Source organism: Nannizzia gypsea, genomic scaffold (assembly GCF_000150975.2).
Source record: "Nannizzia gypsea CBS 118893 supercont1.1 genomic scaffold, whole genome shotgun sequence".
Classification (NCBI taxonomy): domain Eukaryota; kingdom Fungi; phylum Ascomycota; class Eurotiomycetes; order Onygenales; family Arthrodermataceae; genus Nannizzia; species Nannizzia gypsea.
In genome coordinates, this window is record NW_003345201.1 from 2,246,480 (window position 1) to 2,266,404 (window position 19,925).

The 19,925-nt window shown below is 50.3% G+C and overlaps 7 protein-coding genes across 7 annotated transcripts; 3 read left to right on the plus strand and 4 right to left on the minus strand.

Moving 5' to 3' along the window:
- Window positions 1–2: 2 nt before the first annotated feature.
- MGYG_08905 (hypothetical protein) lies at window positions 3–2,417 on the plus strand (the record flags this gene model as incomplete). The annotated part of the gene is made up of 2 exons (XM_003176716.1): window positions 3–761; window positions 819–2,417. 2 exons carry the CDS (start codon window positions 3–5, stop codon window positions 2,415–2,417), a joined length of 2,358 nt encoding a protein of 785 aa, XP_003176764.1.
- An 828-nt stretch (window positions 2,418–3,245) lies between these two features.
- MGYG_00852 (hypothetical protein) lies at window positions 3,246–4,376 on the minus strand (the record flags this gene model as incomplete). The annotated part of the gene is made up of 3 exons (XM_003176717.1): window positions 3,246–3,354; window positions 3,429–3,792; window positions 3,890–4,376. The coding sequence occupies 3 exons, from the start codon at window positions 4,374–4,376 to the stop codon at window positions 3,246–3,248; spliced, it is 960 nt and encodes a 319-aa protein (XP_003176765.1).
- A 1,785-nt stretch (window positions 4,377–6,161) lies between these two features.
- MGYG_00853 (cell pattern formation-associated protein stuA) lies at window positions 6,162–8,237 on the minus strand (the record flags this gene model as incomplete). The annotated part of the gene is made up of 4 exons (XM_003176718.1): window positions 6,162–7,404; window positions 7,464–7,596; window positions 7,667–7,876; window positions 7,964–8,237. 4 exons carry the CDS (start codon window positions 8,235–8,237, stop codon window positions 6,162–6,164), a joined length of 1,860 nt encoding a protein of 619 aa, XP_003176766.1.
- An 807-nt stretch (window positions 8,238–9,044) lies between these two features.
- MGYG_08906 (hypothetical protein) lies at window positions 9,045–9,360 on the plus strand (the record flags this gene model as incomplete). The annotated part of the gene is given in 2 exon segments (XM_003176719.1): window positions 9,045–9,161; window positions 9,175–9,360. The coding sequence occupies 2 exon segments, from the start codon at window positions 9,045–9,047 to the stop codon at window positions 9,358–9,360; spliced, it is 303 nt and encodes a 100-aa protein (XP_003176767.1).
- A 34-nt stretch (window positions 9,361–9,394) lies between these two features.
- On the minus strand, window positions 9,395–11,460 carry MGYG_08907 (hypothetical protein; the record flags this gene model as incomplete). Its single annotated transcript, XM_003176720.1, has 6 exons — window positions 9,395–10,108; window positions 10,198–10,228; window positions 10,401–10,612; window positions 10,779–11,097; window positions 11,229–11,265; window positions 11,448–11,460. The coding sequence occupies 6 exons, from the start codon at window positions 11,458–11,460 to the stop codon at window positions 9,395–9,397; spliced, it is 1,326 nt and encodes a 441-aa protein (XP_003176768.1).
- A 3,962-nt stretch (window positions 11,461–15,422) lies between these two features.
- Window positions 15,423–15,791, minus strand: MGYG_08908 (hypothetical protein; the record flags this gene model as incomplete). Its single annotated transcript, XM_003176721.1, has 1 exon — window positions 15,423–15,791. One exon carries the CDS (start codon window positions 15,789–15,791, stop codon window positions 15,423–15,425), a length of 369 nt encoding a protein of 122 aa, XP_003176769.1.
- Window positions 15,792–17,752: 1,961 nt separating this feature from the next.
- MGYG_00854 (hypothetical protein) lies at window positions 17,753–18,340 on the plus strand (the record flags this gene model as incomplete). The annotated part of the gene is made up of 1 exon (XM_003176722.1): window positions 17,753–18,340. One exon carries the CDS (start codon window positions 17,753–17,755, stop codon window positions 18,338–18,340), a length of 588 nt encoding a protein of 195 aa, XP_003176770.1.
- Window positions 18,341–19,925: the final 1,585 nt, after the last annotated feature.

The window sequence follows — 19,925 nt, forward strand, 5'->3', positions numbered from 1 at the left end:
GCATGTTCGATGAGGCCGTCCTGGCCGCTCGCTCTGGCGGCAGCCCCCTGGGCTCGCCCGACTCGCGTCCGCCAGCGTTCAAGGCCGTCGGCATCACCCTCGCTGTCTGCTCTGGCCTCTTCATCGGCATCTCCTTCGTGCTGAAGAAGGTCGGCCTGCTCAAGGCGAACGTCAAGTACAACGAGGAGGCCGGCGAGGGCTACGGATACCTCAAGAATGTCTACTGGTGGGGAGGCATGTCCCTGATGATCCTCGGAGAACTCTGCAACTTCGTCGCCTACGCCTTCGTCGATGCCATCCTCGTTACCCCCCTGGGCGCCCTGTCCGTTGTCGTGACGACCATCCTGTCGGCCATCTTCCTCAAGGAGCGGCTCAGCTTCGTGGGCAAGGTCGGCTGCGTCAATTGCATTATAGGGTCGGTCATTATTGCCATGAACGCTCCGACGCAGTCGTCAGTTGCGAACATCCAGGACATGCAGCGCTACGTTATCACTCCCGGCTTCCTCTCGTTTGCCGGTGTTATTATTGTCGTCTCTGCCTTTCTGGCCATCTGGGCAGGCCCCCGGTACGGCAAGAAGAGCATGTTCGTCTACCTGACCATCTGCAGCTTGACGGGTGGACTCAGCGTCGTCGCTACTCAGGGCCTCGGAGCAGCCGTCATTGCTCAGATCATGGGCAAGTCTCAGTTCAAGGAGTGGTTCCTCTGGGTTCTCTTGGTCTTTATCATTGCGACCCTGCTTACCGAGATCATCTATCTAAACGTACGTTGGCCCTACAATATTATTATTGTTATAACTGTTTCATCTAACGGCAAGTAGAAAGCACTTAATCTGTTCAATGCGGCTATGGTTACCCCTACCTACTACGTCATCTTCACCAGCGCCTGTATCATCACCTCTGCCGTCCTCTTCCAGGGTTTCAAGGGCACAGTCGTCAGTATTACCACCGTGGTCATGGGTTTCCTCCAGATATGTACTGGTGTCGTCCTCCTCCAGTTGTCCAAGTCGGCCAAGGACGTTCCAGATGCCGCCGTCTTTAAGGGAGATCTTGACCAGGTCCGTGAGGTCGCCGAGCAGGAAGAGGGAGAGCTGGAACCAAAGGCAGATGCCATCAGAGGAACAGCTGCCATTATCCGCCGTATCTCGACCCCGCGTCAGAAAATGGAACAAGAGGAAATCAGACGCTTCCATATGGACCAGAGGCTCGACGAGCTCGAACCCGTTGGCGAAAATGAGATTATCGAATGGGACGGCCTGCGTCGACGACGGACTACTTTGGTCAACGGCGTGCCTGCTACCAGCCCCCGCAGCCCCCGTCGTAGGGTCCAGCATCCTCCACTGGGTATGTCTCGCTTCCCAGACTACTCCGAACCTGAAGTCAGGGCTCCCCGAGAAGGTATGGAGGGCTCTCTTATGGGCAGCATTCGCAAACGTGCTTCAACTGCTTTACATCCCTACTGGCGGCCTAGTGGAACCATATCCCCCCAACCGATGGAAAACGACGGCCGTCTCGACTCACCCAAGTCGATGCCTGAACGGCCCTCTGAATCTGATCCTTTCACTCGCCATGAACTTCTCCAGGCATTCCAGTACAACAAGGCCATCCGTCGTCCTCGCAGTGAGACCATTGACTCGGTGATCAACGAAAAAGCAATTAGGGAAGAGAAGGCACCCCTTTTCGACGGCAGCAACGGTAACGGTAACGTTGACGTTAACATCATTGGCGACTCCAAGGAGAAAGCAGACTCTACCAGCCCTCCTCCAACGCCTCCTGCACATAGAGCCCATCGACAGTTCTCGTTCAACGTCTTCCGCCGCAGCTCATCCGCAGCTCCGCCGACAGAGCGTCTCACAACCCCTACAAAGACAACCCATTTGCATCTCCCACACTTCATATCCCATCACTCCCGCACCGGCAGCAACTCCAAACCTGCAAACACAGAGGAAGAATCACTTGGCCTCTCCGCAGGAGACAAGGGCAAGGCCCGGTCCCCTTCACCATCCGCCCACAAAGCTTCCTCCTCCCGCCCGGACAAGGTCACCCGACACTCCCATGGCAATTCCTCAGAGTCCCTCCGCCATGTCCTTTCCATCTCGTCTTCCTCAGCGGGTGAATCCTCCAACACCCCATCACCATCCCAGTCCCAGTCCCAGTCCATCCAGCACGCTTCCGAACTTGCCCGTCCATTAACAGGAATCTCCGAACAAGACCATCGAGAAATCGGCCCATCAGACTCAACATGCTCGTTCCCCAAGTTTGATGCTTCAACTTTCCCACATTCGGCAATGACTTCATCGCCCGAAGAAGCCAGGAGAGGCCGTAAGGAACGACGAGGGAACGTTAGACAGAGCTACGACAGTTCCCGTGATGACTCCAAGGGTGCGAAAAAGGGTGACAAAGGTCCAAGCAAGAAATAAAATACCACCACCACTACCACGTTGACGAAGAATAAATTGCATTCCATTCGATTCTGGTTGCAGTGATTAGAGCAACCTGCTTCTCTTCTTCTTTACCGGCGTTAAGTTGTTTTAATACATACATAGTTGCTTCCACGCAACTTTTTCATGACCGGCCGTTCCGTCGGCCACGGCCTAACCACGGCCGCTTGCTTCACAGTTCGACTTGTTCGTTTATAACATATTTTGTCTTGCAAAAATATACGGAGTATATAGGGAAAGCCTTTAATACACGGCTCGGCGTGGCCTTTGGTCTTTGTCATTTGTGAATTTGTTACTTTTTCTTTTCTTGCCATTGCTGCTGCTGCTGTTGCTGTCATTTTACTTGTTTATATTTTGCCTTGCCAGCCTGCTATGGAACGTCTGCAGCTTGTGACTTTTTAATGTATGCATTTGTTTTACTTTGCTTTACTTTGCTTTGCTTTGCCTGCTTGCCTCTCTCTCTGCCATACCCTGCCCTGGAGACAGAAAACTCGGCAGAGAGAAGAGAAGAGAGAAAAAAGACACTGTTGAATCATTTGTTGTTACGCCTGTTTGCTTGCTACCATGTTGATGGGATGACTTGTGTTTCGTCTGCCTTGATTGATATTTGCAACTTTGACCATTTTGGCTTGCGTTTACTGTCTTGCTTGTCTGGGTGGATGGCTGGCTGATAGCTAATGATGATGACGATGATCATGTCTCTCGGGCGGTGATTTGTTAGGACCAGTCAATGAGCGAACGAACTGGTCGACTTGCTATTTTCAAAGAAAATAAAAATGATACAAAGTACATAGATGCATGTCCCGTCTACTTTATCACAAAATCTAGGACGCTTCTCTGTTTCTTCGACGCAAGATGTACATTTGCGAATCTCGCTTCAGGTAACCTGCAGCCAGCCTTGATACTCTCAAGGACCCTGATAATCAATCGGACATTAGCAAACACCGTATCTATGGAACCAACGCAATAAGACAGAAATGAGATACTCACCACTCGACCCCAACGAATTTAATGCCCATCCCGCCAACACGCCGTATCTCACGCTGCATTTTCCCTGCCGCTAGACCTCCTCCAGCTCCAGTCTGAGAACGGCCGGGATCAGCACCGGCACCGGCACCGGCACCCCCAACCTCACACTCTCCATTAGGATGACCGAGGATGACGTGCGTCACGTTCCGCCTGGTAAGACCAATTGATAACTTCGCTCCATGATCAATAAGTATGTTTTTCAACCTATGGTCTGATATCAGTGGCATTGTGGAACCGTTGATGTATATCGTCAGATCAGCAAACATACGCTTATCCTTGTCTACATGGGTATCATCATTAATTTCGTCTTTGTTATCATTCATACCTGAACCAGCTCATATAACTAGTTAGCTCGTTACTTTCCCAATGACCCTAGCAGTTTAAATAATGAAGGACACATTGCGACTGTTTCAAAAACTTACTCGTACGATCGTATCGTTTATCAAAGCATACCGCCCCCTTGCTTTGCTCCAAGCTCATTACCAGCTCATCATCACCAGCCACTTGCCCATGCTCATGGATATGTTTATGTTGTGGTCCCTGCATCAGCTTCATACGCTTAGCCACCTCGGACTTTCCATTGACTTCATCCCCAGTCCTCCTTTTGCCCGTGCTCATGAAACGACGTATATCCCCGTCCCCAGCACTCAGATGGCCGAGTTTCTTCCGCCCCTGTTTATCGAGCCATGCCCACTCGCCGTTGCTGGCTTTGGAAGTCTTGCCGTACTGAGCTGATAGTTTCTGGCTGCGTACTTGAGTCCAGCCAGATGAATTTGTCTGCTTCACTTCTGCGCGCTGGTGGCCTGTCGAGACGGAGTTCCAGGTGTCGAAAGTTTCGAGTGCCGCGTTGGATGGTGTGGTGAGTATCTGGCGTAGTGACGGGGTTATTTTTGTATCCTTGGGCGGCATTCTGCGTGCCAGCCGTGGAGGCTAAAGGGGTTGTTCCTTCCCAGTGCTTGTTCCTCCTCTTGACTCCCCTGGCCTCTCCTCTTTCTACTTCTCTTTCTTTGATATCGAGTCGAGATCGCGAGTCTGTTGATGCTTACTGCCCGAAAGAGGTTTAGCGCGACGGGAAGCTGCGATCACTTGCAGCTCACGTGATCACGAGCCTCCTTTAGAAGTTTGTTAGGTAAGCCAAAGTGTTATTCGACGAATAACACGAAGAAGATCTCGAAGAGTATGAAATTAAGATTTAAAGAATAAGATAATCTGGCTACTGCTACCCTTGTTGGATCAATCCCTAGGGTCATACTCGTAGTTCCAAAACGTACCGACTAGAGAAGGACAGGAGCAAAAGTAGGAAATTCGTGTCATATCAGGGTCATTAGAAACGAAACGAGATCCAGCAGAAGGACAAAATTTTTTGGGGGGAGATTTCAAAGATGTGACAAAGGACACAATAAACGATCAGACAAGCAAATAGCAGAAAATAAGCACAGAGAAGAGCAACAAAGGAATCAATAAATGGGAAAAAAGTCAAATCAGCGAATTGTATAAAGGGGTTGTTAGAAGTGAATGCAAAGAAAAGTAAAGCCATTGCTGTCAGCTAGCTGGGAGAGTCACATCAAACACATCAAACCACATGCAAATCATTCAACTTTAAGTACCAGCAATGTAAAACATGACGCAGATAATTACTCCGAACCCAAAGGAAAGGAAGTAGAGATTTGTAGTTAGGTAGGCAGGTAGGTAGATTGTGTCATTGGGAGGGATATCAGGTTCAGGGGTCATTATAAAAACACATGTAACACGTTTGCTTGAGTAGGAGCGTAAAAGGCCCCTGCTTGGGCCGGGGGAGGGCGTGGTTCGAGGAAAGCAGGTAATCAGGTAGGTAGATAGGAGGGATCGGACATTCCGCTCCTGGGGCAAAAGCAGTTGCAATGGCCGGCTGTAGAAGAGGTAGAAGATCGAAGATCAATGAAGAAAAAAAAGATAATAGAAGAATCGCAAAAACTCCTAATGCAAGAAGATAAAACGCAAAAACAACAAGCATAAGAAAAAGAGATAATTGGATTGGGGAAAGCGGAAGAGGCTTCCCGTTCTTTCAAACAAGATGTTCGAAGTGAGTATGCAGGTCTCCTTGAGATACCGAGAGTAAGGAAGAGCAGGCACTTTTGCCAAAGCGTAAAAAAAAGGACGGGCTGGTCGACGGACTGAAAAGTTTGGGACGAACTCGATGTATTCGCTGACTGACGAAGACGATGGCGCTGACGGGAAAACAACATTTGCTTAAAGGGAAAACAGCATGCAGCGGACATTTGCATGGATGGACAGGGAGATAAACACTCGCTTTCGTTAATCGGTCGTTAAGGTAAAGAGATATGAGTTTTCAAACGCAGCATTTTGGTTGGTTCTTTTTCTTTATTTTTGGTGGCCTCGCCGGGCGGCGCGGGCTTGATTTATAAGGTTTTTTGGAGGATATTTTGCTCGTTATTCGTTTAAGAGGCGGGGGAATCGTATCGTGTCGTGTCGTTGGCATGTCATGTCAATTGGTTAGTTCTTTTTAAAGACAGTGGGTGAAGTTGGGCTGGTTGTTGATACGGGTGTCGTCGTTGTCGTTGTTTTTGTCTGTTCACGTTTATATATGGTTTTGTATATCCATTCTCGAGTCAAGGAGACATCAAATTCGTTAACTTTTCATTTCCGCCGGCCTGCCAAAGGGTATGGTATATTGGCAAAGGGAGATTTGGCTCGTCACATCCGTCTTGGGAAGTCGCTGGATTGTACATTTTGTAAGCTGAGGGAAGCTGGTACAATGGGGCCGGAGGCGGTGTCGATGAGCGTTTTCCGACGCTTATGCTCGTAGGTGGAGCCTTGGCCGCGGCTTTCGGAGCGAGGAATCTCTTCTACATCTTCTTCGTCGCGGGAACGCTTGCTTGAGCCGTTCATGGAAGAAGAGTAGCCTGGCGTGCTGGCAGGGGCGGAGTAGGCGTCTGAGTAGGTTGCAGTGCCGGCATTGTTGGCGGGAGAGTTGCGGGTATCACTCATTACGCTGTAGACGCTGTTGGGGGCGCCTGATCGAGGAGTGTATGTTGATGGCCAAGGTCCTGAAGAACGCTTGTCCGCTCCGTTCTGGTGAGGTGGAGGAGCAGCCATCTCAGAGGGGAGAGGCGTGTGTTCGCTGGGCATGGAGCCGACGGCCTGGGTGGATGGGTAGGCCGGGTAGGAGGCACGGTTGGAGTTGTAGGCACCATTGGAATCGTTGATATATTCACCGTCAGTACCTTGGTGCTGCTCTGCGGGCTCTGGTTCACCAGTGGGAGGCCCATTCGATCCGTTTACTTGGCCGTTTCCCTGGCTGGAGATGCTATGTTGAGAAACAGGCTGGTGAGAGGCGTAGTGTGACTGCGCAGCTGGAGCAGAGGAGTAATATGGCTTGGAATCACTGTAGGCAGACTGGCTCTGGTAGGCTTGCATGGCAGACATGTTTGCACCTGGTGGAGTGGTCGCAGGAGTGGTTGGCATTGACCTTGTGCCATTCATTCCAGACTCGAGTGGAAGTGGCTGAGAGCTCTGAACGCCGTTGGACATGTTCTGTCCGTTCCACTCGTAAGAACCGGGTTGGCTGGGCATGCTTAGGAGGCTAGAAGCACTGGTGGGAGGCGTGGGAAAGGTGTGAGCGCGGTCTAGCGGAGGACGACCAGGCATGGGGTGCGGCATGCTAGCAAGAGAAGATGGCTGGGACATGTGCGTAGTCGTTGGATTCTGCATAGAGTGGTGATGGTGAAGTGGTGGCGGGTGTGCTCCGGGTGCTGGGCGTCCCAATGGCTGGCTGTTCTCGATCCGTCTGCGGTCCGAAGCTGTGACGATGGCATTGGCGCGGCTTTCGTTCACTGGGTGGTATAGCAGACTTCCAATAGCGTGAACGAAGAGTGGATAGAGCTGGTCGGTGATCTTCTCCTTGTTGGCAAAGTCGAGAGCACGCTCAAATGGTATCCTATGGATGTTAACTTAGGTGGCCACTTTGAAAATAGGTAGGCAGAGGATTCTACATACCAGACACCCTTGAGATGCATAGGCCCAATCTTCACAACATGTCGGATCTTTTCACTCTTGAGAATGCCGTCTCTCCTGCCTCTGGTCATTCCAGCAACATTTAGCAGTTTTGTACCGTTAATCATATGGTTGTCTGTTAAAAATGTTAGAATATATGAAGTCAATGTATTGTTTTTTCCATATTGACGAAGTTGACGACTGACCCTCTCTGCGAGCAACACAGACGCCTTTGGCCTCGACCTGGAAGCAGAGACTGCCTTCATCTTCCCACAGCGTAGCTGTGACTCGCGGCTTCACGCCTGGTGGCGCTATCTGGCCGGTGGTATCGTATGGAGCCTGGGACGAGTAAGGTTGGACCTGACCCGCGGAATTTGGTACGTAGCCATGAGAGCTTGGAGCCGTCGAGTTTAATGCTGGGAACCATTAACCAATGTTCGCCACATAAATAAACATTGTTCTTTGAGGGGTACAGATGCTATAAGACGATATGGGAGACTTACGAGGGAGAGGCAGGATCTGAGCTGGTCCCTGACCGTTTAGGGAGTTGGGCACTGGCTGATTGCTGGGCGGCGAGGTGATGCCGTTCGAGTACCCATACTGGGGGTAGCTATGCGGGGGAGCGTAGGCGGTAGGGCCTGGCTGCAGCAACGAGGGCTGCTGGTACTGTGGATAGTGCGAGATGCTGTTCTCCGTCGGTGTCCCCTGCGAGGTGTACGGCTGCGAGGAGGCCAAATGCGACGACTGCATATCCATGTACGGCTGTGTCTGGTTCATGCTTCCAGGCGCGACTCCGACTCCGACGCCAACGCCTGCTCCAACGCCTATACCGACGGTGACGGTGATGCCCACACCGTCCGCAGCAGAGAGCGAGGGAGGGCTTCTCGGCCTCCACAGCTGGCTTGGGAGTAGCTTGAGAGGCTGAACGGCCGAGTCTTGTGGGAGGAAGTGCGGTCCAGGGGACTAAGGATGGGGAAGAGGCCGTACGAGATCGTCGGGCCAAGGAGGAGAGCTGGTAGCTTGTGCGCTTGAGAAGAGCGTCTTCCTCGCTGCGTGGTGTTGTACCAGGAAGATCCACGGCGCTCCCGGGTGTGAAACCAGGGAAATCGACGGCAGCTCCAGCTTTTCAGACTGAAAGGGGGTGACTCGGTTAAAAGACGAGTTTAGTAGCAGACAGCCTGGGGAACCGACTCTCGAATTGGTCGTTCCTTGTCTCTTCTCTCTTTCTTTCTCGTGTGTAGCTCCAAGGTTGATATCAACGGAGCTTATGTTGCAGCTGCTGTATGGGCAAACCCGAAAGAACTCAAGCAAACAGATCTAAGCAAATGGATGGACAGACAGACAGTAATGATAGTCGTTAACGTGAACTCGTAACGTCGTAGAAGTCACTCTCTTCGATCTTCTCCGGGCTCCTCCTTTTTGTATATATAAATTTTGTTATATCTTCCTTTTTTCAGTGGTGTGGTAGTGTGTGTGAGCCGGCTCTGAGATGTATGCTACTATCTCAACGGCCAACGGTATCTATACACGAGTTAGCCAGAGACCACCACCTGCAGTTGCGGGAAGATGTGTATGCATGGGATGATGGAGAAGACGGAGAAGAAGAAGACGGAGGAGGAGAAGAGGCAAAACCGACTCTTAGAGCAGCAGCAGGCAGGGCAGGCAGGGCAGGCGAGACTGCAGAGACAAGGTCATGGACTCGTAAATAGAACAGACGCAGCAGCACAACCCATGCAAGGACTTGACTGAAGCAAGCAAGCAGCAAGAAGAAGAGAAGAAAGAAACCAGAATCGAAAAAGCAGAGGGCAGGACGAGGGATAAAGAGGAAGAAGACTTGATAGTAGAAGAAGTAGAAGAGGAAGAGGAAGAAGGAGAAGAAGCAAGCAAGCAAGCAAGGTGAAGTTCAAGTAAGTCTCAACTGGTGGAGAATCGCATTACTTGCTTTGCTTTAGGCGCTTCTTTTGCTTCTTCTCTCTGTCCTTTGGTCGTTTCTCTCTCGCTGCTGCTGCTGGTGGCTGCTGGTTGTCTGTCAGGGGCTGGTTTGGAGTTGGTGTGTGTGTGTTAAGTGTGGGAGTGACTTTTCTGCTTGCCTCTGTCTCTCTCTGCCTCTTTCTATCTATTATTACTCTCTTCCCTCTTCTTGCTTCTGCTGCTTCTTTTTTAGTTCCCTTGCTTGTCTCTTCTGCTGCTGCTCTTCTTCTTCTTCTCTGGCGCCTTTTTTTGCTTTTCTTTGCTTTTTCGTCTTCTCTTCTCTTTTTTTGCTTCTTCCACGGCGTATCATTCATTCGATACCCTTGGGATCCGCCCGTCTGTCCGTACGTAACGAAGACAACTAGCTTACTTACTTTTTTTGCTTCTTCTTTCCTTTTTCTTATTCTTTTTTTTGCAAAAGTTGCAAGAGGCGGGCCTCTTCTTCCTCTGCCTCTGCCTCTTCCGCTGCCTCTGCTTCTTGTCGTCTCTCGCTGGCTGCCGGGGGTGGCTGGGGGTCGTGCAAGCAGATTGGTTGACGGGTCTGGCTGGCCGGGGGCAGGAGGTTGCTTTTTGGTAGGCGATGACAGAGATGCTGATGAAGATGCTGATGATGCTGATGATGATGATGATTGATGATGAAGCAGGACGATGAGCAAGATTATAAAGATGCTGAGGATCTGAAGATAAGTTGTCAGGCTGCTGCATGTTAAGTATATATTTATATATATGCCTTCTACAACAGTATACCTAAGTATACACTCTGTACATCTTGACTAAGGTAGCTATAGATTACATCCCTGAGACGGTTTCCAGTCATGCACATTCATCAGTGCTCGCTGAGTTTCATCAGCGATCAATCAAGATGGGCAGCAGAAGACCCCTTTTTCTTCTTCTTTTGATAGACGACGTCGTATGTATGTCCGGATGTTATTATCATGTACCGTGGATCGCGAACCCGCCAAAACACACAGCGTGCCAGACCAGACCTCGTACCAGGCCTGTAACTTGCTGGTTACTCTTGACTGACTCTCGTCTTCTTCTTCCTCCAGGACGGACGCCCTTGGGGGTATTTTTGCAGAAGGGCGACGGAGACCCTTGGCTGGCTCTTTTTTAGCTGAGCTTCTCGCCCCCCAGCCATCCATTTCCCTTCTCTCTGTCTGTCTCTGTCTCTCACTCGAGCTCTGCAAAAATCAAAAGAGATACAAAAAAAAGAAGCAAAAAGAGGGCCACTTCCCATCGTTTCTCTCCCATCTCCAGGGAGCAGAGACTGAAGTGAGGTGAGAAGTGCGTGGAGCGTGGAGCGAGCAAGCAAGCCCGAGGGTGGATCAAGGACAACTCACAACTCACACTTCTCGGTCTGGTGATACCATTTGCTGGCAAACATCTCATGGGGAGTTCTTGCTTTTTCCTCCCTCGTCCTTTTGGTCGTGCTGGCGGTGCTTGCTGGCGGCGGGCAGTGGTCGGTGGCCAGTGGTGGTGGTGATGCTCTCCTCCCCCCCCCTGCAAGCTGCTCTCCTGCCTCCCATCCTTGCCTCTCCTGGTACGCAGCACCGTTCTTCTGGAAGCAAAAGCACCGCTGGACTCGTTCGTCCCTCCGTGCTCTGCTTGCTTCTGCTTCCGCTGCCTGCTGCTTCTTTCTGCGTCTCCGGCTGCTATTCTTACTTCTCTAGCCTCGGGATCAGCCGCCCCGTCAACCTGGCTTCTCTATCCGTTGTTCGCTTTTGGGGTCCTTTTTCTTTTTCTTTCTTTTTGACCCCTTTCCCTTCCTCTATCTCTGTCTCTCTGTGTCTCTCGCACTGTCTGTGTCTTGCCTGTCTTCCCTCTCTCCTTCGATCTACACTCGTCTTCTTTGTCTGTCAGGCTAACCAACTAGTACTAGTGGTGCGGTTCGTCTGAGCGTAGGTGGAAACGTTGAAAAAAATAAAATAAATGACAGCAAAAATGAAAAAAGCCCATATCATATATCAAGGACCCCCCTGGGGCCCCCACGAATGGGAGAAAGGCAGAAGGGATCACCAGTTCCAGCCATGCGCAGTTCCCGATACCGTACGCCAGTGCGTTCGTCGTCCCTCTACGCTGGGGGAGAAGGGGAAATGGATAGCCAACGCCATCGCCCTGGGCCCGGAAGTATGTACGGACGGTGTGTATGTGTGCGTATGTATGTGCGTCTGTGATGTATGTACGTCTGTCTGTCTTCTTCCGTCCCTGTGCCTTATCCTTAAATTCTTTTGAGTTCGAGAGGTTCTACAACGACCCTCTACACTCGCATATCCTGCTGGCTGGTTCTTTCGACCTTCGTCATTCTCGTCCTTCCGCTGGTTCAGGGGGAGGCGTGATTCCACCGTAGACAGCACCTTTCCTCCTCCCCCCGAACAAGGGAGAAAGGAAGCCCTCAAGAACACTCGCTGCTCACCTCACTCACACGGCTCATCGCATCGCAACTTAATCTAATCGAATAAAGAAGTGCAAGCGGAATCAGAGACAGATCACCGTCGATCAGATAGAAATCTCATCTCGTTTTCAATTTCGACAGAAAAGAAAAAGAAAAAGGAAGAGAAAAAAAGAAAAAACGTCCCGAACAAAGCCCCCACTGGAGGGAGACCTTAACTAAAGAGGAATATGTATGTCTCTTCGCATGTCTCTCTCTCTTAGCAGAGGGAGTAGCAGCTCGTTTTCTTTCGCTGGACGTATTTTGGAACAGCCTCCAGAGTAGTTACGGAGTACTCCGTAGACAAAAGAGTCGTACAAGGACGCCTCTTCTCTCTTCTCTCTCTTCTCTCTCTCTTTTTGATAGACATCCTAACTGCTTATGGACCGTCCATCGCTACAAAGACAGGCCCTTAATTGTGGTTTCCGCCGTGCGTACCTACATACACACATACATACATCATGTATGCACATCCATCCATCTATCTGTCGCCCTCATGCAATGTCCTGCAACTGCAATGCAGGCAAAGAAACTGCTGGAAAGCGAGCTCTCTCCTTCTTCCTTTTTTCCTTAACCCATCGAACTATGGATCTGACTAGTTATGTATCTAACCAGCAGCTGTTTTGCTTCTTCTTCCTTCTTCTTCTTCTCTATCAAACCGTGATCTCCTGCCTGTCTCGGCCTCCTTTCTTTCTTTCGCCCTGTCAAGGATAAGACATCTCCATCACGACCAAATGATCGTAGATAGTCGAGTCAATCAGTCAATCAATCAAATCAGTCAGTCTAGTTTACTATTTGATCTGATCCATTCTACCTCCGTCTTCGCTTCAGTCGCCGAATTTAGTGAATGGTTTTTATATTGATGTACTCATTCGCTTGCTAGACCTACAAAGGGATATTCAAGTTATCCCTACAACGATATCTAGCCATGGGTTAAGTCCTTGATATATACGGAGTACAAAAGTACCATTTTTGCATCCAATAGGCCATCCACCACTCCCGAAGTGACTCGAGCAGATACCGATACCGCTGGCCATCCGCTGACAGCACTAGGATGTCCAAATAAAAAGTCAGTGACACCTCCATCAAGGTAGTAATAATAAGTCAAGGCCCGGGCCGCTCTTTTGGCCCCCGTTCCCCGCCAGGATCAATCAGTCAAAGTGCTCGGTTTACTTAATTGTTTATTTTTAATTATCTTCTTTTCTTTTCCATCCGTTTCGTTTATTACTTTTTTTTTAATTCATCCAAAACCACCGTCGCTGCCGCTTTGGCCCTGCTGGATACATAGTGGCCTGTTCGGTCTGTCCCTGACCGAAACTAGGATAAGCAACTTAGCTAGTCTCTTTTTCTTTTTGATATATTTTATATTTTTGATTAATTGCTCCGTTGGCCAGGTCAGCAGTAAAGGGCAAAAGGCCCGATAACGGGGCTTAGGCAACATCCATCGCGGACTAGCCTGGCCAGTCAGTTATTCTCTATTTCTCTAGTCTGTGTCTGGTCGTTCCGGGTTGTGCTGATTCGGTCTCCTTGCAGCGTTGAAACGAACGAAGGGCCGGGCCCCCCTTTTTTCCAGTCCCAACAATCCCTCCCCTTGCATCGGTCTATTGTTTTATCATGAACGGATTCGAAAGCAACTCCCTTCGTCACGGTCAATCTGCTCGCCAACCAGGGCTTCGTTCTTGTTATTTTTAGGCCCTGCTGAAGGTTTTCGCTATCCACGGCCCGCTCTACATGGCATGGCATTACATGGCATGACATTGTTTAGTAAGGGCATGTATATAACATACATCAGTAAAATTACTTTACCTGTCGTCCTTGGTATCGGAATCATGTAACTATTTGCATCCTCGCGAGTCAGTCCACCTCGAGGGAAAATCCACATGTCCTTCCCCCGTCTGGTCCTCGATCGATGGCAGAGCAGCCGGCCGGTGGATGCCCGCTGTCAATGCGGTCAGGAGGGACAGGCTGCGAGGTTGGTCAAGCCTTAGAGTTAACTAGAGGGGGGAAGGAAGCAGGACAAGGAGAAGAAGTATGAGTAACACCGACCGGGTAGGATAAATTAAGCTAGCATTGCATCCTGGCGGGAGAATGAATTGCATGGCACATACATGTCGCCATCCGGCAGTTTAGCCTGATGCACCGTACATACATACGGAGCACATACATAATAGCGTATGCGTACATATACTCCGTTAGTTACTTCAGGCCGGCAACCTTGATCACGCATGAACAGGAGCATGGACATGAATGACATGGGCAGAGGAGGCGTGTTATGCCAGCAAGTACATAACTATATCCTCGATATCTGCTGTCTCTCCGCTGTCTGCTTGCTGTTCGTTTGCTGTCAATCTCCTATCTCTGGTCTGCTGTCATGCTGTCCTGCTGTCTGCTGTCCGGGTCATGGGCCTCTCCCACGGAGTTTAACAAGCGACTGCAGGAACCTTCGGAGCTCCAGCACGAGTTTACTCGTTAACTTCGACCAAGCGCCATCAGTCCGTTTCGTACACTGTAACAGAAGAGTACTCGAGTATCCCAAACCAGACATCGATCGAAGGACCATGTCCAACGAGCTAGTAGTATGTCACCACCTTGGGCCTTCGTTTGCTGTCCAGCCGGAGCTAGAGCCGTGGATGGAAGAGCCATGGAAGCAACTAGTAGGCTAGCTGGCAGCCCTTGACCGGGAAACATCCAGCATCCAGCATCCGGCATCCAGTGTGTTAACCGTTGTTACAAACAGAACCACCGGCTCACGAGGAGGCTATGGGTGTATCGAGCCCCAGCGGGAAATATCCGGCCAGTTTTCCCTTCCCTTCCCCCCTCCCCTATCATTAACCCATCTGCTGATCTGGAGGAGAAGGTAAAAAAAAAAGGAAGGACTGACTGGGGAGGGGATGGATACTCCTCCAGCAACGTTTCCAGTCCCGTATTTTCTCCATATCGCCGTACGATACGAACAAACGAACAGCCTTCGAGAGTGAAGGGAAGGCCAAAAAGGAAAAAAGCAAGCAAGGAAAGGTAAAAAATGGGTGAAAACCACCGAACTCTGGATCTGATTTGCATTGCAGCCGGGAGGGAGGCCCCGCTGGTCGACTGCGTCACGGTTGGTTCCACCGGCAAACCAGCAGCGGCGGCAGAAGCATGCAGCCATGAAGGAAGCATGAAGTATCAGACTGCGTTCAAAAGCAGACAAGCAGAGGTTCTCGCAGCATACTCAGCATTGACAGCCATGCAGAGCTCGCTTACCCCACGCTCGAGAAAGTTATGTATATAACTAACACTGCGCTGTGTACGGAGTACGGACTATATGTATATATCGTACTCCATACACAGCCATGTATCGGCATATATAATAAGGATGTTGATATATATCACAAGGAGGGATATACGTGCAGTAGCTTCCGGGAGAGGGATCTCTGGCCCGGCTGCTGTCCTTCCCATCTGTCCACTTCTGCCCTCCCCCAACATCTCGACGGTTGCTCCTTTTTGCTCGGACTATCTGGCCAACAACACCCCCCTGACGAAAGACGGGAGCGATACGCCAGGATGTCAACCTTGTCCTCGCTTCATCGTCCTTTTTTATCCTTTCTCTGCGTTTCCATTTCTTTTTTTCTCCCTCTCGTTTTTCTCTTTTGTTTTTTTGCGTTTCGTCTCTGTATTTTTGCTTCTTTCCCTGCGGAGAATTGCCTGCCTGCCTGCCTGGCTTCTTTTTTGTACTTTCTGCTTCTTGCTTGCTTTTTTGCCTGCCTGCCTGTGGGCTCGATGGCGGGCTCACCGGCGGCACATATGTACTCCAGACTTCGGAGGTCAAAGCTGGCGGCGGACAGGTGGAGAGCCAGCGAGGTTGAGAGAGCAGGAGTGAGAGACTGTGCGTTCAAGCAGGCAAGGGAGCAAGCAGAAGCAAAGAAGAAGAAAAGAAGAAGACCCATGAGCATGATGCCGAATGCACCTCCAGCATCATGACCATCCCCCCCGAACTACCTTGTTATGTACCGCGGTACATGTCGAGGCAAGTCGATGTACATGCTGCCAGCGCATGCCATGCACCTCCCGTACGGAGTCCGGAGTACAGTACAACAACCTGTTCAATAGGCGAGCAGGCGCGAGAGGTCCAGATCATAAACGACTGTCCACATTTTTGCTCAGTCCTTCTCCCATTTTTCCCTCCCTCCCTCATCCCATCTTTCTTCCTTCCCTTTCTTTTTATCTCCCTCCCACCCCAGACAGCCTGCTACGTGGCGGTCTCTTTTTCTCAACTAGAAAAGCAAAGAGACGAACAGACAAAGAGGAGGGAGAGGGAAAAGAAAGGGAAAGAAGACGAGGTAAAAAAAGCAAAAGGCGAAAGGCGAAGTGCGAACGAACAGCGGCCAAAAAAGGTGTAAGGTGTGTGAAAATCACCTCCCCACGATGCCTGTTCATGCTAGTTTATTAGTGTGTCGAGTTATCGTATGAAGGTACTTCACTATTCTCTGTCTGTTGGGGATTGCTATAGTTAATGAAATTATTAATTAACTCATCCTTATAAGCATGCTGTTTGGCAAGTACTGAAGGCGTTATCAGGGGTGGCCATTACTCCGTACGGAGTAGTCTCGATATCTTTGTATCTTGCCTCCCGTACTCCGTGTATACCACAGATGTACATGCTCCGTAGAGGTTTTGATAGCACCAGCGCATAAAGAACGGGATCTCTCTCAATCCCGGGACCCCAAAGGGCCAGCTTCCAGCGCGGAATTCGCTTTCACCCAAAGGTCGAAGCTGGCACCAAACGACGGGCCATGTTCACCCTGCTGCTGCTCTCAATCAAAGCTGGCGGTGGATGGGTGGGAAGTGGATATTGCGGGCTGGGCGCATAAAAAACGAGTGGACGGGAAAGCGACCACGTCAACGAGCTCTAAACGCCATCAGGTTAAGCAAAAATAAAAAGAAAAAGAAGAAGGACGAACGAAGAAGATGGCAGAGGAAGCAAAGCCAGAGCAGGAAAAAGAAAGGAAGCGAAGCCCCGGAAGTCAAAAGGGCCAAAGGGCAGGCAGAGCCAGAATAACCATCAATCATGATCGATAGCCACTCTGCTGGCGCCCACCTTCCGGCTCGCTCCTGTCCAGTTGTCCTTGGGGACATCCCGCTTCCTTGGTGGTTGCTTGAGATGGGGGATGGATGTTGAGTATCGGAGTACTCGGCCAAAAGGTACCCTTGACCAGCCCACGCAGCCCAGCAGCGCCCTGCCGGCAAAGTCACTGGTACCTCGTCGTCTGCTGGCCCTCTCCCTGTCCTGTAACATCCCTCATCCCAGCAGAGGGTGGAGCGGGTATCCTGTGTTCCCAGGCTGAGCTTGATAATTCCACGTCGCAGCCGTAACTCGCTGAGCCCAGAGTACCCTCCGTATAGAGATATTCGTTATCAAAAAAAGTAACAGCCGTAATGCAAATTTGTACCATGGCATTACTTAGTTACAAGACACCGCATACGCGCCGTACATCAGATGGACGTCTCTGCGCGCTCGCTGTCGTCTTTTGAAGATTCGCTTCTCCACCGGTCAGTCGCAACCCCGTACTTTTTTTGCCCTTTTGGCCGGAGACTCCGGGGCAGGAGACGAGATTTGATCCTCTGCTTACGCGCCGTGGCAGAGGCGAGAGACTCTCTGTATGGTTGGGTTGGGTTGGGATGGGACGCTCATCAGGCTGGTCATCTCCGCAGGCCGATTATTCACGCCCGTCTCGTCTCGTCTCGTCTCTTCTGTTCTGCTCTGCTCTGTGCTGCTCTTTTCAAACGGTCTCACTTCTGCTGGCAGTTAACTACTCGGGACTGGAAGAGCAAGCATCCCGAGTCAGCAGAGACTCTGTACCTTCACGGCGGGCGAGCAAGTACCTTCCTGGCCTGATATCATGTCGGGATCAAGATGATAGCAGCAGCGAAAAAGAAAAGAAGAGAGTGCGGTGATGGTCATGGCGGGTTTCAGCTGCACCCACCCGCCGTTGCATATGCGAGTATTGAAATAAAAATAAATAGAAAAGTAATAATAAAAAATAAAAAAAATAAGAAGACAAGAAAGAGTGCACACAGCGCATCCGACAGATCTCCACGTCTTGTCCGTGGAACTGGTTGCTTAGCCTCTTGCGGTGGCGAGACGAGACCTGGCCAGGACGTGAGAAGGAGAAAAGGCGATGATAGTGATGGTGGTAATGATGATGAAGAAGACAATGAGACGATGAGCAGACCCTTGAGACATGCGTACACAAGAGTTACCTACTCCGAAGATACATTAGTTGGCATGTTCATGCACCTGCCTGTCTGCGAGTCTCCATCACCTCCTGCTTTTGCCCCTGAACACTTCGATATCAAACAGAAGAGCAGTGGAGTTGGCTGGCTACGGATGAGATATCAGATATCTTCATCACCAACCCGGTACATAACCGAGTCATACATGCACTCCTACATGCAGCTATCGTTTTGCCTCCCCTTATATCGTCTTAGTTACAGTAACTAAGCGACGGGGATGGCGAGGGCGTGTTGGGAAAATACCACACCCCGTACGGCCATGGAATAATAGCCAGATATCACCCGGCGGATGCAAGGCACTCATGTCGTCTTTTCGTCTTTTCGTGACACCGGCCTTCTAAGAAGACATTCCTCCGTTAGTTACGGGACATGCAACCCACTATACAACATGAGACTCGAGCCCCCCCAAAGGGGAGATGGGATAGTTGGAAATTCTCAGCTTTGCAAATGGACCTGTGTGCGCACACAGTCTCTGCGGAAGAGCTCGTTTGCTCGACAGCCAGGCCAGGCCAGGCCAGTACGAATCGTAATCTCTCGTCCCACTGGCGTGACCAGTCCTGATTCTGCTTTATTTTCTTTTCTTTTCGTTGCTATCTCTAGCTTTTTTTTCCAGTCGTTTCTTTGCTTTTCACGACCTTTCCCCCTGACCAAATTTCGTCAGTGCTGCTGGAGACTGGAGACTGGAGACGGAGTGAGGACTTCTATTATTACTTACAGACGCCGAGCTACTCAACGGACGCACATTCACTGTAGCAGGATGGAGGTATATATGTATGCATTATGCACGGGGTATTTTTCTGATGCGTACACTCATGTACTCCTAACCAATAGGTCAGTTCCATATTGTCGATTCTTCGCAGATCTCCGACTGATGCTGCTCGCTTTCGCATCTTCACCAATCGGCGATCTTCCTACCTGGTACAACCGATTCTGCATATCATACATACACCCAAGAAGAGAGAGAGAGAGAGAGAGATAGAGAGAGAGAGAGAGAGAGTGTGTGTGTGTGTGTGTGAGTAGCGATCAGAGAAACACATCCTACCTGTTTCCAGCTTGTTTATTCTCGGCCCGAATTAGAAGACTAGAGCTATCACCAGCATTGACTAAGAGAGGGAGAAAAAAAGAAGAAAGGGGAGGCAGTGGCATGCAGAAAGGTTGGGGCAGCCCTCGTTTACGGGGGTATTCATAGCCAGGTTTTATTCTCCTTGGCTTTATAATGACTGGGCCTTACTCAGGGTGTATATATTATCCCCTATAGGCAACATATGTCAGTTGAGTTCCTCCATTGCAGGATTAGTTGCCTTGACTCGGTTTCAATATCCATGCTGTCTCTCTCCCCTCCCCTTTCCCAGCTAGTTTGATGTCAATTCTCCCGGCCATGGTCTACTGTTGGCCTCTCCTTTGATACCCAGCAGTTTGTTGCACGAGACCTTGACTAGAATCAAACAGCGCCAGCCATAGCAGCTGGTCCTTTTTTCTTTTCTTGATTATATTCCGGTCTCAGAGTCACACGGGCTTATCAATTCCAACGGCGAAGGGAAAATGGCCTTGGGCCATGCACCATCCTTACAAGGCTGATATCCCTTTCCCTGGACATACTCCGGACTCGACTCCATATTCTCCGTCGGATCTTCCACCTTGCTCTGCTATCTAGGGCGGAAAAGCTGACTACTCCAGTGCTGATTTCAATTGTCATTCAACCCCTTTTCCTCTCCCAATCCCCAGTCCACTTCACCGATGCCAGCCATGTCATGACAGTGTACTCCCTGTGCTACTCCTACACCCACATGGAC